This window comes from Aulonocara stuartgranti, assembly GCF_965226115.1.
Source record: "Aulonocara stuartgranti genome assembly, chromosome: 10".
Taxonomy (NCBI): domain Eukaryota; kingdom Metazoa; phylum Chordata; class Actinopteri; order Cichliformes; family Cichlidae; genus Aulonocara; species Aulonocara stuartgranti.
In genome coordinates this window covers 34047046-34065941 of record NC_138946.1, presented here as the reverse complement: position 1 = coordinate 34065941, position 18896 = coordinate 34047046, and the positions used below count along the sequence as shown (strand labels likewise).

Genomic DNA, 18896 nt, shown 5'->3' with positions numbered 1-18896 from the left:
GGAACGAGGCACAGGTGGGGACAGTGAGCACGGCAGCTGTGTTTCATGGCTTCCTGTCACAGCACCCGTGATGAAAGCACCACGACTCTGTTTGCTGAATGTTGCGTTATTCTGACTTCTGCTGGTTCAGTATAGTCTCAGGCTCTTTGAGTTTAGTTACACAGGTTCTGCTTTTGGTTACAGTTCATATCCAACCCCCCCCCCACACACACACACACACACACACACACACACACACATTAGGCACCTGTGTGTAGGGCTTTAGTTTGCATGTGTTCTTTGTTGTGGTGTCTGCTTCTCTACCTGGTCTGGGATTCATTCATGGACTTGTTTTGTGTCAGGCGCTTGTGAAGCATCAAATAAAGGTTAGTTCTTTAACATGTTCAGCTCTTTGTCTGCCTCGTGGTCCACATTACCACCATCACGCACAGAGAAAAGGTGAAGGGTTTGTTTACAGCTGACTGTATTTAATAACTGGTCTAAGATGTGAAGACAACAAACAGGTATTTAAATGATCCTCCTTCATGTTCCAGTTGCAGCTGAGGAGGACTGAAGACAGTGGAGAGAAGGCACTAATGAGAGTAAAGCCTCCACAAAGCAATCATCAATGTAGAACAAGTCAGTGGGATAAAGTTATCCAGAGGGTAACTTTTTTTCTTGCTTGTCGGGGCAAGAGCCACGATTCGCTCCCGGGAAAGGAGACAAATTCCTTTGGGCTTGCGTCAGGAAGTGCGTCCGATTTAAACATCTACAAATCGAACATGGGAGCTGCTCGCTGTGACGACCTCTTGTTAGTAAGGGAGCAGCTGAAACAGCATTATCACACACAGCCCAGATAGCAAATATTCATTCAATTAATGTTTAATCAGCATCAGTTCAATGTCCTCCTGCTATCTGGGGGATCTATAAGAACTAGTGATGGGAATTCCCAGTCTCTTTAGATTCTTTATGATATGCTGTTCTTGCAGACTCTACACTCGGCCTCTGTGTTGTCTATAAAATTCCAGATAGAAATAGATTTTCAATCTTGAGCCGAGCCACAAACAACCTGCACAGGCTCCTGAGAACTGTCCACCCATCAGTGCAAGGGGAAGATGAAACACAATCAGCTGAGTGTGATATTAACGAAGATGCCAGTGTGTCTAATGCACCTGCTGCTGCTGCATCTACAGCATCTTGCCGTACACCACCATCACCACCTAAACCAACCCAGAGCTCTATGAGAGCGTTTTTGCAGAAGTCTGTGACCCAGCAAGACACAACTCAGCTGATAAAGACCTGAAAACGATTGCACTTGATTTCCAACTATTTTCAGTTGTGGATGATAAACGATTCAGAAAGTTTATTCATGCACAGAATCCTATGTATGTAATTCCAAGCAGGAAAACACGCTCCCAAAAAATCCTCCCAGGCCTGTCTGACAGAGAACACACATCTTCTTTTTGTTTTGCACATTAATTTATATTTCATTGTGTTGTGGTTTGCAGTGTTTTGTGTTGTTTCACTTTAAATTTATTTAAAAGGAAAAAGCTGAAAATTTAAATGGTCCAAAGTTGAACTGTAAATAGTTGGTTTTTGTATTTTATAATGTATTTTTTTAATTTTAGGTGGAGTGAATAAATAAAAGCATATTTATATAATAAACATATATAAATAAAAAACTTTTTTTACATTAGTATTTCATGTTGTGCATATTTTTATTGCTGTTGATAATAAATTAATTAAAGCAACAAAACAACCTGAAGAAAGAGCCGGCTCTCTAAAAAAATCCCATCACTGATGTTGACATGTGTGTCAGTGGGGCTGTTCATGATTCTGTCTGCATGTTGTAATATTAATACTGACTTTAATGACTGACCACGGACTTTTGGAGCTAGAAATAAGAGTGGCACAGTAACCGTTTCTTCATCACACACGGACGGCTCTGGATCGGGTTTGTGTTCTTCTGCACTTTGCACAGCTCGTGTTTTGAGAACAGATGTCAGGTTTATACGGTGAAATTTGGAAGAGTGTAGTTCTCCTCTGACTGACTCCGGCTGAATCCACATGAATCTCAGCCCACAGGAAAACAGTCCCATCAGCTCCTGACATCAATAATCTGTCAGTTGCCCCTCAGTGATTTAAAAAAGAAATTCCCAAATGCCTAAAAGCCGTGGTTACGTAGTGTTTTGATAAGCTGACTACGTTAATAAGATCTTGGTACAATCCTGGTTATTAATGACATGTCTTTGTTTATCAATTAATCCATTTTTACTATATAATCCACAGATTTTCATCTCACGCAAACTCGTGCTCGTAAAGTTAGTGTTAGTCTGACCTTTAAGGTGATACTAGCTGTCAGAGTTTGAGTGGCAGTAACAACGCAGGCGGTGAGAAACCGAAGGACACTGAGGAACAGTGAGGAGCGCCGCACCTGTAGAAATAAAGTGCTTTTCACCACAGGAAGTGAGTAATGTTAAAAAAAACTGTTGCAGTCGCTCCCATCTCATTTATTGTTTCATGTCCTCCAAACTAGAGTGATGTTAATGGACTAAGAAGTGTAAAGTGTGTATATATCCTGTTTTGTAGAGCACTCTTGTATTGCTTATACTGCAGTTTAAGTCACACTGGTGTCTGCTATATACTCCCTAAGACACACCTATTGCCTTGAGAACTGTTTAAACTGTGGCACAGATTCATTCCTCAGAGATGCTGGTTCATACAGACATGATGGCGTCACACAGCTGCCACAGATTTGTCGGCTGCACATCCATGATGCCAACCTCCTGTCTTACATCATTTATGATGTAAGGAGTGGCTCCATCTTTCTCCTCTGAAATCTCTATCAGCTGCCGCTCACTGGATGTTTTGCTCTCAGCTGCTGATGCTGCCACCAACAGCCATGCCGCGTTCAAAGTCACTGAGGTGAACTCAGTCGCTTGCTGCCCTTAAAGACAGTTGAATAGCTGTACCTAATAACGTGGCCGGTGTAGTAAAGGCAAACTGTATGGATATGTCCAGGAGGTCAAAGGGCTGTGCGCCAGTACAGGACGCATGTTACTACGTGCTATAAACGCGACCTATGACGTCAAACCTCTGCGCCGACCACGTGGGAAGGTTTTTTTTGCCGAGGTAGCAAAACATCCGCAGTGCCGCTCGCTGGTCTGGCAGCGAGTATGAAAACAACTTTATTTTCTTCATTTCTGGCGTGAAACAATCTGAAAAAGGGCCCTCGGCGGTTTCGCTCCCACAGTCACTTTTTCCAGAACATGCCTCACGACCCCGACCCTCCTCCGGCTAAAAGATTCAAGCCGGGATCCGTGTTTTTCCGCCTCGATAAGAACAAGCCTGGAATGCTGCTGCCTAGAAAGGGAAATGCGAGCACTCCGATAGACGTCCAGAGGAAGCAGCTTCCCATCTATCAAGCGAAGCCTCAGCTCCTGAGCCAGCTGAGGCAGCTGCACGGTGCTGTCCTCATAGGTGAGTGTTCACAGCTACAGCCAGCCGCACACGTGAACAACACTATACTCTGTAGTTTATCTTAAACTGCCTATTTTGTGTTGGGTTTGTGGGTAGAAAGTCTGGCTAACGTCTCTTCACAGACATGTGTCTTCTGTTATTTCTGCCCACGTGATAATCAAAAGTATGCAACGTTAAATATATAAATAGAGTTAAAGTTTGCTTTGGGCTCCGCCCTGTATCTGTATGTGTCAGATAACTCAGTCCTGTGTGATCCGGCAGGTGAGACCGGCTCTGGGAAGACCACTCAGATCCCTCAGTATCTGTACGAGGCTGGCATCGGGCGGCTGGGCATGATCGCTATCACTCAGCCCCGAAGAGTTGCTGCCATCTCACTGGCAGGAAGGGTGGCAGAGGAGAAGAGGACTCAGCTGGGGAAGCTGGTACTCACGATAAACGGGATTCCCGTCTGCTGTGGACACCGGAGTTGATGCCTCTGCGTTGTTGACGTCTGCGCTGTGTTTCTGTTGCTTCCTCTTAGGTTGGCTACACGGTGCGTTTCGAGGATGTCACCTCCCCTGAGACAAAGCTGAAGTTCATGACTGATGGTATGCTCCTGCGCGAGGCCATCGGAGACCCCCTGCTGCTGCGCTACACTGTGGTGGTCCTGGATGAAGCTCATGAGCGCACTGTGCACACCGACGTGCTCTTTGGTGTGGTTAAGACGGCTCAGCGCAGGCGCAAGGAGCTTAACAAGATTCCCTTGAAGGTAGGAGCAAAGTTCACACGTGTTGTGACTTCGGCGTTTCTAGTAAACGCAGTGTGAATCGCCTCACTGCATCTGCTCTAAAGCCTGCACCTGGTGTCCTAACCTCCACAGGTCATAGTGATGTCGGCCACGATGGATGTGGATCTGTTCTCCGAGTACTTCAACAAGTCCCCCGTGTTGTACTTGGAAGGCAGGCAGCACCCCATTCAGATCTACTACACCAAACAGCCACAGTCAGACTACCTGCAGGCTGCTCTGGTCTCCATCTTCCAGATCCATCAGGTAGTTTCTGTGTCTCCTATTTCCAGTTTAGATGAAGCCAAACAAACGCACCGCTCTTCTTAGCATCATTAATGGAAACACAGGTTACGTTCTGTCGTGATGACGATTTTCCACACACGGTCATGCAGGAGGCTCCTTCATCACACGACATCTTAGTCTTCATGACGGGCCAGGAGGAGATTGAGGCACTGGCGAGGACGTGTCGGGACATCGCCAAGCATCTGCCTGACAGCTGTGGCCCGATGGTAGTTATCCCACTATATGCATCTCTGCCCCCAACACAGCAGCTCAGGGTCTTCCTGCCAGCTCCAAAGGTACAAACATGTCTCAACATCTCACACTGCTGCTCTCAGCAGTATCTTCTGATTTAGACATTCAGCATCATGTTGTAAGTCTTGCAAACGTTTTTCTCTCCAGGGCTGCAGGAAAGTCATTCTCTCCACAAACATCGCCGAGACATCAGTTACAATCTCTGGGATCAAATACGTCATAGACACGGGGATGGTGAAGGCCAAACGCTTCAATCCAGGTGAGAAGATTCAGATTGCAAATTCAGAAATCACGCAGAGAGAAATACTTGTGCTTGAGTCTTTCCATTTAATACTAAGGGGGGGGAAACACGGTGCACCCGACCCCTGCAGCGCCTCCTGCGGGTAGTGGGCCTGCAGGAAGATGGGTACGTGTCCCTTTTTCACACTGTGCCCCATGGATTTAGGCCCAGCCACCAGACGCTCGCCCGCAGGCACCCTCCCCGGGCCTGGCTCCAGGGCAGGGCCCCGGTAACCCCATCCCGGGCAGGGGGAACTGTTCCCTCGATGGGCTTCTTCTGAATTGTTCTTAGTCTGGTCCCTCGGTTGGGCTGCTGCCCCTGTGACCGGCTCTGGATAAGCAGCAGAAGATAGATGGATGGAAAAAAACCCACAAATGGGGAAAAAATGTGGTTTCCAGGGTTTTTTTGCTGTAAGGATCATTTAGATGTGTAAAAATATTTGTTTGGCTTGTGACCCTTTGAAAGAAGTCGAGCCCTCCCCCGTGATCCTAAATTGAACGGCACAGATAAGGTGTTCTCCTAACAGCGCACATGATGTGACTCTCAGACAGCGGCCTGGAGGTGTTGGCGGTGCAGCGTGTTTCCAAAGCGCAGGCGTGGCAGCGAGCAGGCCGGGCTGGCAGGGAGGACTCTGGCTTCTGCTATCGTCTTTACACTGAGCAGGAATTTGACAACCTCGTCCCCACGACTGTTCCTGAGATTCAGAGGTAGGCTGTGGAGTCTGCTCTACACGCGTGATAGTAAAAATCCACCTCACGTGTCTCATTGATTTAGTTGTGTGTGATGCTTCTCACCCGCAGGTGTAACTTGGCAGGTGTGATGCTGCAGCTCATGGCTCTGGGGATTCCAGACGTGACAAACTTTGATTTCATGTCCAAGCCTTCTCCAGGTAAGATGCTGTCAGTCAGGAATCCCCTCTGGTCCTCCGGTAAGCGATGCAGAGTTAGCTGTAGTAGTGCTTTGTGTTTTCCACCAGAGGCCATCCGTTCTGCTGTGGATCATTTGGAGCTGTTGGGAGCTGTGGAGAAGAAGGACGGGCAGGTTTTCCTCACCACTCTGGGAAAGAAGATGGCGAGCTTCCCTCTGGAGCCCAGATATGCCAAAGTAAATCCTGCTGGTTCTGCTCTGATATTCTTTGTACATTTAGTCAAAGACAAAGTGTCAGCTCACAAGCAGACCCCTCTGTTTGCTCCACGCCGCAGACCATCCTGCTGTCCCCGGACTACTCGTGTTCCGAGGAGATTTTGAGCATCGTGTCGCTGCTGTCTGTGGACACCGTGCTGTACAACCCTCCGGCCCGGCGGGACGAGGTGCTTGCAGTGCGCAAGAAGTTCATGTCCAGTGAAGGAGACCACATGACGCTGCTAAACATTTACAGAGCGTTCAAGAAAGTCGGTGGCAACAAGGTGGGTGCGATGAACACAACTAGTGAAAATACATAAATGAAATCGTGCTGCTGAGCTGTCACGTGATCTCTGCTGCTGTAGGAGTGGTGTCGGGAGAACTTTGTCAACAGCAGGAACATGGGCCTCGTGAAAGACGTCCAGGCACAACTTAAAGAAATCTGCCTTAAGGTACATCTGCTGACCTCTGCCAGCACACAGGGATTCTCCCAGGAATCGCTGTTTATCCTGATCAACTACAGAGTATTTATTAACATTTAATGTGTAAATATTATTATGAATGTGCATCATCTCACAGGCTAACGCCTCCGGGGCTATTTTGAAAACAGTGAGTTGATGAATGGGTGCTTTCCTCCTTGATCTCTGCTGCACACCTGTCTTTGTGCGTCTCTGCGGTGAAGTCATGTGACCTGTCTAATAAGTCACGTCTTGTTTTCCCAGCTGAACCTGAAACTGGAATCGTGTGGAGCAGACACGGCGAGCGTTCGCCGCTGCCTTGCCCACGGGATGTTTGTCAACGCTGCAGAGCTGCAGCCCGACGGCAGCTACTTGGCTCTAGACACCCACCAGCCCGTGGCCATCCACCCGTCCTCCGTCCTTTTCCAGGCCAAGCCAGCGTACGTGGTCTTCAACGAGCTGCTGCACACCTCCCGCTGCTACATGAGAGACCTCTGTTTGGTCGACGCCGACTGGCTGCTGGATGCAGCGCCCGAGTACTTTGGCCGCAAGCTCCACCTCAACAAGAGCTAACCAACAAAGAAACGGGCCGCCTGCCACAAAGACTCTTATTGCAAGTTGGTGCAGAACGTCCGCTGTGTCGTAAACTACTCTGGATTTCACTACCTCCCAGTTGACAAGCTTTGGGCATGTGTCACTGAAGCAGAAGTCTGCATATCGAAGCTTGACTTCCTCCGGACTGTCATTCCAATTTTATGAGCTGTAATTTCTTCTTCTCGTCATTTAGCCACACGGTTGGCCTGAAAAGCCAGTTTGCTTTGAAGTGTCTTGCTTTGATTCTATCAGTAGTTGCATGCATTTACACAGCACAGGTAACCTCAAAGGAGCACAGCACGGGGCTGTTCTCCACCATGTTCTTCTTCATTGCTACCAAATAGCCATGAAAACGCTACAGCAGACAGATCAGTGGCTGCTCTACTCTGAAGGATGAGTTTTTCAGGAGCTAAGAAAAGCACTCTGATTGTTTGGGGTCTACATGAAGTGGTCTTACAGGGGTTTCTTTATGCAGTCAAAGTAGATTTGTTTCAGTCTACTGTCAGCTGTTCCCTTATTCACAACATGAAAAACAAACGCAGCGTGTCACACTGACATGGTTTCACTTACACAGCCTTGTTAGCTCGTGCATGCTCTTCTTCCCATCTGCAGTCGTGTCACCGTCCAGCATGCCTTCCTCTCCAGGTTCTGCTTGTTGCTGTTGGTCGTGCAGATGCCCACGCAGTCACCACACGTACGTGCAGACGCGTGCGGCTCCGTCACGCTTCGTAGAATGTAAATGACGCCGTGTTGATGAACAGGACGGAGTGTCTTTTTTTTACACGTTGGACTCAGGATTGTAAAATATAACCTGAATAAAATACACAGTTTCTAACTTTGTAGTCAAACGCTGAATGCTTTAGAGAATTATCAAAAGATCTGATCTGCATGAAGTTTATTGGAACGAATGCACGCCTGCCGGGGCTCCTCTCTGCGTGGATCATCTGATCCTAATACATGTTTGTTACATATTCTAATAAAAACGAATCCACCTGACTCGGCACACGTCAGTCAGGTTCTAACATGTGTTTAGTGTTGTTGTGTTATGGCCATAGTATGGTTTAAGCACTGTGCGAAAGTCTTGAGCCACCTCGTTTTTAAAAACATTTTGCTTCCAAGCAGACGACCTAAGTGCTTTTGAGCAATAGTTCTCCAGGCTAAGTTCTCCGTTGGATGCTGGATGCTTTTTCACTCATTTTCAGTTCTGACCATTTTCAAAGGAACGTTTTGGGTTTTTTAAATTTATTTATTTATTTATTTAGGACAGTGCATGTTAATGAACATAAATGTAAAAAAAAAATTTACATGAATGGAAACATACCAGATTATAGCCAAGGGCTAATTTCCATCTGTTGTCCTTAAACATAAAAAATAGACATAATTCATAAAAATTCATCATTCATTCATAATAAAAACTCCATCACCAAACTTACACATACACACCATTCTGTTCCCAAATAAAACATTAAAACTATACAACTCATACATGATCACACACTTGATTTGTCCATAACCAGTTTTTAACCTTTGCCTTAAACAAATTGAATGTCGAGCATTCTCTAATGGGTTGAGGAAGACTGTTCCACAGATGGCCTCCTGGACAGAGAGGACGTTCTGCCCAAATGCTGTCCGTCTGTGGGGTATAAACACGTCTCCTCAGATTAAAGCTCGAGTGGTCCTGTCTGAGCTTTCTTTATGCCTAATGAACTGCTTTAGTGGTGGTGGAGCAAAGGAGTGTAAGACTTTATATATTAAACTCTTAAGTTTCACTAAGTTATTGAAGTTCAGTAATTTCTGTTTTTTTAACACATGACAGTGGTGGTGGGAAGTCGGTTTTTTGTCAAGTAGTTTTAAACTTATTTTATAAATGTTTTCAATAGTTTTAAGTGTTGTTGGACAAGCAAGTGACCAGGACGTCAAACAATAGTCCATATGAGAGATGATCACTGAGTAAAAATAAGTTTTTGCAACATTCATATTTAAATTATTACGTATATGATTAAAATTTCGATTATTAAATTTAAGTACCTGGGACACTTTATGTGACTCTTGAAGGATAATGTTGGGTCTAGAATGACCCCAAGATATTTAAATTCTGGAGCTAATTCAAGCTCTACTCCATCCAGGAATATGTTTGACTGCTTCAAGTTTAAGGGGCGTTTTGAAAAATACATACTGACAGTTTTTGAGGTGTTCAACATTAGGCATGAGTCTAATTATTATTCAAGTCTCTTAAACAGCCAACACTTTGCATAACTTTGAGGGAGAAGCCAGTGTTGTCTCCACATACAACCTGTCATATCTTTAGACGCTGTGTTACTATATCATTCGCTCCCATTTCTTTATTTGAATCAACAGAAAATGCCAAAGATGACATTTCCTCCAGGGGCTCTTGTGTTATGATGGAGTTATGATTTTGACCCACCATGCAATACTATCAGAAGAGTAGTGTGTTTGTTTTTTAGCATGATATTGGTCACAAACACTCTGCCAATGCAGTAAAAGTAGACCTGGATAGAAAAGCACGCAACAGCGCACCATCAGTCGTGGCCTGACGTCTCCATCGCTGAAGCAGTGAAGCAGCCGACATGCAAAGAAAAGCTTTGAATGTCCGTTAAGAAGCCCGGACGACTCTTCCTGAAGACTACTCAAAGAAATGGCAAGACTTGTCTAAGAGAGTTTAGGCTGTGATGAAGAATAAAGTGTTCATACCAAATATTTGGACTTTCAAGCTCATTAGAAGTGCACAAACTCTGTTTTTGCCTCACGTATTTGCGTTTATGTTTCAATGGACTTATTTCCCATTGTAGTAGCAAAACGGAAATGAGAAGCGTCTCAAGACTTTGACTGTTCATTGAGTCACTTCAGTACACAGGATCTCCCTGCTGCCGTTCAAAGACAGGTTCACAGACGCTGTCTGCGGGCTGTTGAAACACTGGAAAGCAGCTCCATCTGCTGGCGGGAGGGATTCACATGATGCACCTGATCAGCGAAGTGTCTGTTTTACTTTGGCTGATGCAATCCCGTCCTTAGGAACCTCAGTCGATCATGTATGCACACACACACTGAAAAGGGAAATTCCTACAAATGCACTACGGTAAACCAATCGAAATAAACCCCTCCAAGCTTTTCAGTAGCAGAACTGAGGCTGGGACTATTTTATTGAATCTTGACAGTTTTTAAGCCAAAACGGGGTTTAACTCTGGAGCAAAGCCTTATTAAATCTCGCCCCTGCACGCAGATATTTTTGCACTTAATCTCCTTAAATATGTATTTGTAAGCGTTTCTGTTTTAGTGTCACAGCGTGAAGTTTTAGATTTGTAGCCACACTGTAAAAAGCTGCAGCGCCCTCTGCGCTCGCTGATTTGAACTGCAGGGGGCGCTGATGTGTAGACAATCGTCTACACACACGTAATTTTTCCAAATAACTTTAATTAGTTTATTTATTATTTATTTTTCCTGTTATAGTCCTTTTTGTCGTATTCTGTGTAGTTTTTTAATATTTAAAATTGCTGTTTCGTGTCTTTCGCTTTTAGAGTATTACTTCCGGCGCAAAGAGTATCTGGGTCAATGTGTCCTTCCACACGTGCTGTCGGCGTCTTCTAGAAGCAGCGTCGGTAACCGGTGTTCACAGTTAGCTGTGCGGCACTGAGCGCATTGATTCTGTCGTGACAGGTCGTGGTGTTTTTGTACAATCATGCTAAAGTCAGTCGTCCGTGCGGTGGGAGCAGCTGCTCGCCTTTCTTCAGCCAGCACCTCCGCAGCGCGAGTTCTGCCCCTCAGCTACCCGGCACTGCGCTCTCCGAGTTCGGCAATAACTCGGCCCTTCACCCGGTCTCTCTGGATGTTAAGTAACAACGGAGCCTCGTCTGGATACAGGCCCAAACTCTTCAGCTCCAAGGTGTTGAGTCCGTCGGTGTCGTGTGGCTGTGGAGGACTGCACACAGAAGGTGACGTTTGGTTTAATCTGCTTTATACAAGCCAGGCAGCCAATAAACGTAACATTAGATGGATCCGGCAACTTGGACTGCTTGGATCAACACGTCCTTTACAATTTAAAGGGGTAAAAAGATTGTTTAACGATCGTTATAGACTGAGATCAGCATCTTCGGAGTCTTTCACCTTAAACTGTGATTAGTGGCTGTCACTGAAAAAGGCTCTGAACCTGCCAATAGTCTTTGATCATTCAGCACACGTGACACGTGTAGGACTGTTCATAGTGTCAAACGAGAAGTTTTTGGACAGCCACAAAGCAGATGTTTCATTTTCAGCAGTCTTACCAGCACCCGTGTGTTGTGTAAAATGTTAGAATCAGCCTCGATGGTCATTTTAATTGTCAAAATGAAACCTTTAAACAAACTGCATCACGTCTCATGATGAAACCATAACCTCTTTGTTCAGGTGACAAAGCTTTTGGCGACTTCCTGTCTGATGAAATCAAAGAAGAGAAGAAGATCCAGAAAAACAAAAGTCTTCCTAAGGTGTCTGGAGGATGGGAGCTGGAGATGAATGGCACAGAGGCTAAACTCACAAGAAGTGTTTCTGGAGAAAAGTAAGTCTGCTAAAATGTGTGGGCAGCGTGGCGTGACAGACCAGCTCACCGTATTTCTGCTCTTCACAGAGTCACGGTCACATTCAACGTCAACAACAGCATTCCTCCCAACTTTGAGGAAGAAGTGGAACAGACACAGCAGAAATCAGCAGAAGAGGAGGTGAGGCACAGCCAGTGGTTTGACGAGGTTAAGCTTTTTAACACTGACCTGTGTCATTCAAACATAACCAAAGACGCCTACGAAAGACAACAGACGATTTAGAAAAGAACTTAAACTTGTATCTTTAAGCACTTCGTTGCTAGCAGCCTGTCACAAAAACATTTATTCCCATTTCTTTAGTAGAAACTGTGAAAAACACGCCAGCGATGGTTGGACGCAGTTTGACAGGTTAAACATTGTATTTCTGCAACAACAAGATGATTCCCAAAGAGCTGTCATTGCAGCATGTTGTGCAATATGGCCTTTTAAAAACATCTGAGGAAACTGGACAACAAGTGATAGGCCTAAACCAGGGGGGTCCAACTCCAGGCCTCGGGGGCCAGTGTCCTGCAGGTCTTAGATATCACCCTGCATCAAGTGATTAGTTCGTTACCAGGCCTCTGGAGAACTTCAAGACATGTGGAGGAGGTCATTTAGCCATTTAAATCAGCTGTGTTGGATCACCAGCCCTCGAGGCCTGCAGTTTGACACTCCTGCCCTAAACTATCTACAGCAGATGAAGAGTGTCTGAAAGCTGCGTCCTTAAGAAATGGATGAAAAAATACAGCAAAGATTTGACAGAGAACACGAGAGAAGTTTGTTTATCTACTGCGACCTCATCAGAAATGAAGTGAAAGGCTGGCTCTCAAGAAGCTGTTGAACATTAGTGAGGAATCTAAATGTGAGAGTTTTCTTTCAAATCATAGTCGGTACGTACAGAAAAGGTCAGGAGAGGGAAAACAGGCTCCGACTGTAAAACAGTGGAGGCTGCATTTCAGCCAGCAGTGCTAATATTAGATAAGATGGCCTTTTGTTAGTCCAAGAGATGGAAAACATCTCTGTTAGCGCGCTCGTCAAACGCAACAAAAGCTGAGTTGAAGAATAAAGACGAAATATTGACTTTCAGGCTCATTAGAGTTGTATGAACTTGTAAGTTTGTCTTCTACACTGTTTTCATATTAGTTTACTGTGTTTTCATGTCTGCACTCGTTTCAATAAACGCCTCCTCCATTTGCTCATTTCCTAACAACACTTAAACGCTTGCACAGCGCCGTAGGCGGCTCCTGCCTTACACACTGACGTTTTTAACCTTAACGTTTCACGTATTAAGCTTTTTCCCCCTTTTTGCAGCCGGAGATTGTATCAACACCCAACTTTGTTGTTGAAGTGACAAAGCAGGCTGCCAAACATTCCCTGGTGTTCGACTGCCATTTCCCTGAAGATGAGGTAAAGTCAAATAAAATGAATGTCTAATATTGCCAGTAGGAGCAGTACAGTGCTCAATACTGAACAATTTGTATTTTGTAGATGAGTCACGGTGAGGGAGAAGAGGAGAGCGACATCTTTGCCATTCGAGAGGTCAGTTTTCAGCCACAGGGAGATTCAGAGTGGAAGGAGACGAGCTACAACCTCAACACAGACTCTTTGGACTGGGTGAGAGCCGAGGCAGTACACACAGCAACGGTTCAATTATAACAGTCACTGAAACCAACGCTGTGTTCAAGGTTGCTTACTTTCTTGTACTGTTTCTCAGGCCCTGTATGACCATCTGATGGACTTCCTGGCTGACCGTGGGGTCGACAACACCTTCGTCGATGAGCTCACGGAGCTGAGCACGGCCATCGAGCATCAAGAGTACATCAAGTTCCTGGAAGACCTCCAAGGCTTTGTCAAATGTAATTAACCTTACTTCAGCGCACATTCTGGGAGAGTTCGAGGTGAGAGGGTACAGTAAGACTAAAGCACTCGGCGGTCCATCGATATGTTTGATGACCCTAAAAGACTGATGATGCCATCGGCCAGCAGCTGTCACGTGGCTGCAGATGTGCTTTTTGTGACGCTATTTTTCTGTAACTTGAGGTTCAGACACAAATGTATGAAAAGAATTACAAGTTGTGGTCATGTGTATAATCTGCTTTGTTGCAGTCAATATTTAAATATTCTAACAGTTCTCAAGCCAGTAATGGGACAATTTGTCAAAGTGAGACGTTGAACATTTCAATAAAAATCATCTCTTTGGTGTAAATGTGACAGCCTCTGATTTTAAAGCGTGACCACCTGGCTTTGAGTCTAAAGTGTGGCTGGCTGAGCAGAGTGTGTGGCCTTACTGAATGTGAATCATGTTGGTCAGAGGAAGGAACGGCGCTGTTCAATAAAACGGTTTAATACAGTACGTTTGTCTATTTTCATTTTTACATGTATTCATACAGTGTGACTTTATTTCATGCACTAAAAAGTCATTTTAATTCATAAACTAGTTTTTGACACTGTCACCAGCAGGCACACACAGCTAAGACCCGTCAAGCACCTGATATTTTGAGCTCTTGCTTGGTCAGTAGCGTTCTGGTTACAAAGTAACAGAAATGTGTCGATTGCCTGCAGCTTCATGCATATTCAGATGCAGATATTTGTTTCTAGACAACATTTTTAAAAACTCGTTACTTTTGGCCCTTGAACAGAAAGTAATCCAAGTTTTAAGTCAGTTAAGTTGTTATGGGCTCAAAATGTGGTCATAAATATTTTGTACTTGTAAATCAGTTTCGTATGTGTAAAAAGAATTTGTGTGTGCGTAACAAAGATTTGTGTGTGGACTTAGCCAAAAAAAACCCTGCAAGTTACAAGTACGAATTTTGACCCTATTTTTCTTCCTTTCATCTGATTGGTCAATGTCATGTCGATCACAAATGTAACAATCCAATCAGAGAACAGATGGGTTTGGCTGTCGGAGGGGCGCTTTTTTGAACTGCAGGTCCTTGAAGGGTGATACAGTTTGAAGCTGGAGGATCGCTATATAAATATCCGATAGCAGCTAGGTCCCCTAACTTTCAGTAGCTGTTGAAAGTTGTGGTATATCAGTGGTTAGAAATACTATTATTACTTTAGGATTAGTTTAACACAAAGTCAGGGCTGACCCAGGACCATTGCTGTGAGTCACAGTGCGCAGCATAAAAGTCCTTTCACATCAGACGCAGGATGTGCTGCTAATGCTAACTGCTAACTAAAAGCAAAGGATCCAGAATTTGTTGCGCTGGCTGCTGGGCTCTGTGGGTTTTTGCAGCAGCTCTACCTGTACTAGATGCATCTGCTCCTTGTCTTTTCTCTGACTTTATGTCCTCTACAAGAGTTTCTGGGTTTTTTTTGCTAGTTCTTCAAATGTTCAATAAAAACATGTATGCTAATTCATAACGAAGAAAGCTTTGTAATGAAGACTGTCATTTCCAAAACCCTGCCCGCCCCCGCCCCCACCCCGCGGTCCGCAGCACTGTTGAAAAGGCTGTGGAAGTCCCTGTATTAAACACGTAGACCTGTGACACAAAAATCACCAAACTCTGACGACCACAGACTGTTTTCCTTCGTGGTGATGAAGGAAAACGCTGGGTTGGCATGTAAAAGGCCATTTATTCCCTTCAAAGACCTGCAGTTCAAAAAAGCGCCCCTCTGAAAGCCAAACCCATCTGTTCTCTGATTGGATTGTTACATTTGTGATTGACATGACATTGACCAATCAGATGAAAGGAAGAAAAATGGGGTCAAAATTCGTACTTGTAACTTGCAGGGTTTTTTGGCTAAGTCCACACACAAATTTTTTTTTACACATACAAATCCTGATTTACAAGTACAAAATATTTATGACCACATTTTGAGCCCATAAGTTGTTGCTTAAAATGTCTTTTGAATATTAAGAAGAAGGAAGAGAACAGGCTGCATTTCCCTGCTGTCATGCCTTCTTTCATTTTAGTAAACAGTCGCACACACAAGTCTAAAGAATCACGTCTGTGAGGCACCAGTGAACAACCAAAGGCTCTGGGTTGGAGTGATTTTGATGGAAACATTTTCTGCAGCTAATAAAAGACAAAGTGGCTGAGCTGATGGTTGAGACAGTGTTATCAGTCGTGTGATGGAATATTTGAATGATAGTCTTTTGCTGCAACCACACACGGCGGATTGTTTAATGCTCGCAGCTGAGCTGTATTTATTAAAACTCTGAGCGTTAACAAGCTTGTGCTGTGTCTAAAACTCTGCAGGTGCAGGTTTAAGGGAAACCGTTACCGTTCATCCTCCAGCTTCTTTATGTTTATGGTATGCTAACCATAGCTGTGTAGCTAGCCACCGCTGACAGACCACGTGACTTTCGCGCATTGCATTGTAGGTACGAGTGGCAACAAAATCAAAACACTGCATCAAGCCTTTCCAGCACCGGTAATCATTAATTCTGCAGTTTTAATCCCCACTTGCATTTTATTTGCCCCAAAAACAGTTCTGTGCAAAACGACGGAGAACACGGCAGCTCCGCACGAAGACAGACGTGACGAAAAGGCAACAAAAAGTAGAGGAGTGAAAGGGTCAGACCCACACGAGCACAGAGTGGAGTAAGGACGTGCTGCCCAACTGTCAGCACCACATATTCATTATTATATGGTCCTAAGTGTGAGTGCACACACTCACAAAATGTTTAGTTACTTCAGTTCACTGCAACAAGCCCAAGTCCAGTTTTCTAAGGCACCTTTGAAAAGCTCGTCCATTTGTATGACCTCTTCTTGGAGCCTGCTGACTTCCTTCCTGAGCATATCTTCCAGTTTTTTCCTTTTCTTTCACTGTCTTCATCTCCCCATCAATATTACAAAGAACCCCCAACAATCAGATGAGCCCTATGAGCAAGGATTTGGTGACAGTAGGAAGGAAAACCTCACTTTAAACAGGAAGTAACCTCCACAGAACCAGGCTCAGGGAGGCAGCTGTCTGCCACAACCGGTCAGGGTTGAGGGGAGGAAGACAGGCAAACCATATTAATGATGCAAGGAAGGCCCCAACCCCGCCTCCCTGATGTGGGAGCCAACCAATAGGACCACTCCCTCCATAACTGCGACCAGTAAGAGCACGATCATCACCACCTAACAAGGTACCAGTGGTATGAAACACACACGTGTTGTATTCCACTTGTATGCACAATCATAGTGTGTCACAGGCTGAACAGATATCCACAGGTGGTACGTGGCAGTCAGGTGAACAGGTCGCTGGAGGCAGGAAACGAAGTCAGTGCGTCAGAGGGGGAAAGCCGAGATTCAGTTTGTTAGGATGGGGGACAGTGGGTTTGGAGGATGGGTGCAACACTGAGCGTCCAGGAGCAAAATTCAGTGTTTGGACTGTTTTCTGGGTCTCCCATCTTCCTCTTCATCATCCTCCTCCTCCCTTGGTCTCCTCCTTGAACCTCCCAGTACTGGGCTGGGGGGCAATAACACAATCCTGACTCCATCATGTCTCCATCATCATCACTGTCATTGTTATCAGTGTCACTGAGGAGGCTGAGAGGCTGTCACTCTCAGCCTCCTCATCATCCCAGAACCGCCTCATTTCTTCAGCTATGGGATCTTCTGCTTGCTGGGCCGCGTTTATTTCCATTTCTCCTGCTGGGATCTCTGCTCTGTTATTGACCCAGGGTCCTTCTACTTCCTGAGGTGGATTTATTTCTATGCCTGCTGCTGGAACATCAGCATCTTCCTCATCATTCCGAAGATTGTCCTCCTCCTCATCATGTTGTTGCAGTTGGTTAATAACTTGGCCCAGAACACGGAGGTTTTCTTCAGTTAAGAGGCCGCGCAACAGACCGAATTGAAAGCAGCAGACCATCGAGTGAATCTCTTCAACATCTGGACGCTGTTGCAGTTCAAAAACCAGTTCATCAGCTGGTACCCCTACAACAACAAACAGAAATATTATTGTTATCATTCACATGATGAGAAAACTGTCCACAAATTCCAATTTATGCAAAGTAACTACATAGGGAATATACAAACATACGCCCACTACACTTATTACAGTGTGTTTGCTCCTTCAAATAAAAAAGGCTTCAGTCGATGAGCAGCAACGTGTAAACGTCCTCATGTCAGTTTTCCTCAGCCCTCACTCACTGTTGTAATGCACTATTAAACTAAATTATTAGGATATTGTTACAATTAAGTGCAAAGTCTAAATCCTTTTTATAAAGAGACGTGTATTCCCAGTGCACCAGGAAATACACAGTACCACACAGATGATTTCAGGGCTCAGAGCAGCCTCTGGGCTTGTGTGACTGAGGCCTTAAAACTTGAGAAACGTTCATGTGTAGAAACAAACTGTCAGATAATCCACGAGAAAAACTGCAAAGAGAGACCACACTCCTGTCACAGCCCTGAAAACAGGGGGAAAGAATCACAGAGTGATATTTAGTTGTCTCTGTCATGCAGTAGTTTAATGCAAAGAGGAGAACGCGTGAAAGCCCCCTGGTGGAGGGTGGAGTCACTACCAGTCGATCCCAGAGAAGGCTTACTAGCCGATGAGTAATGTACAGATCGCGGGTCTCTTGATGACAACCATTAATGCAACGTGAAAAATAATAACAATTTTCTTATCGCATTTACATCGTTTTTATGCTTATGGCACCAAATATGAATTAGTATTAACTGTATACACCTTTGCTTTGTCGTGAACCCCATGAATAACAGCTGTATGGAGCTTTTTGATACTGCCTATGGGGAATAACAGTAGCCTTCCAACCGATCACGCTCTTACTTTGAATCGGGTTGTCTCTTCGTCCGTCTCCTCTGTCCATTCTTCTGGGATGAAAACAGTCTGGAAGAAACTAAAGCAGCACAGCTCTCAAACTTTAGCTGACTGGTTTCAGACTTTTAAAATGTCCAGAGTGATGACAAAGTCCTTAAAAATGCTGTGAAGTCTTTCAGCTCTTTAAAAACGCGGAGAAAATGTAGACTAATCGCTAGTGAATGCTGCGAGGAACGCTGCCAACTGTTTACTGATATTTCTCCACCAACTATCCAAATATAACGATGATGATGATGAACGTCACAGGTTAACTTGGTAGTTTTCTGGCTCTTCAGTGACGTCATCGACTGAAGCTGCTCTGCTGGTGAAAAAACGTCACTTTGAAGCATTTT

General features: G+C 44.9%; 2 protein-coding genes across 2 annotated transcripts; both read left to right on the top strand.

The window, feature by feature from the left end:
* The first annotated feature begins 3037 nt into the window (after positions 1–3037).
* Positions 3038–8235, top strand: dhx33 (DEAH (Asp-Glu-Ala-His) box polypeptide 33). The gene is made up of 12 exons (XM_082549382.1): positions 3038–3459; positions 3721–3881; positions 3980–4207; positions 4319–4489; positions 4618–4803; positions 4907–5018; positions 5587–5746; positions 5840–5928; positions 6016–6143; positions 6242–6445; positions 6527–6613; positions 6884–8235. Exons 1-12 carry the CDS (start codon positions 3249–3251, stop codon positions 7190–7192), a joined length of 2046 nt encoding a protein of 681 aa, XP_082405508.1. The 5' UTR covers positions 3038–3248; the 3' UTR covers positions 7193–8235.
* Positions 8236–10755: 2520 nt separating this feature from the next.
* c1qbp (complement component 1, q subcomponent binding protein) lies at positions 10756–14137 on the top strand. Its single transcript, XM_082548085.1, has 6 exons — positions 10756–11163; positions 11615–11765; positions 11835–11925; positions 13096–13191; positions 13273–13398; positions 13499–14137. Exons 1-6 carry the CDS (start codon positions 10911–10913, stop codon positions 13646–13648), a joined length of 867 nt encoding a protein of 288 aa, XP_082404211.1. The 5' UTR covers positions 10756–10910; the 3' UTR covers positions 13649–14137.
* The last annotated feature ends 4759 nt before the right edge of the window (positions 14138–18896 follow it).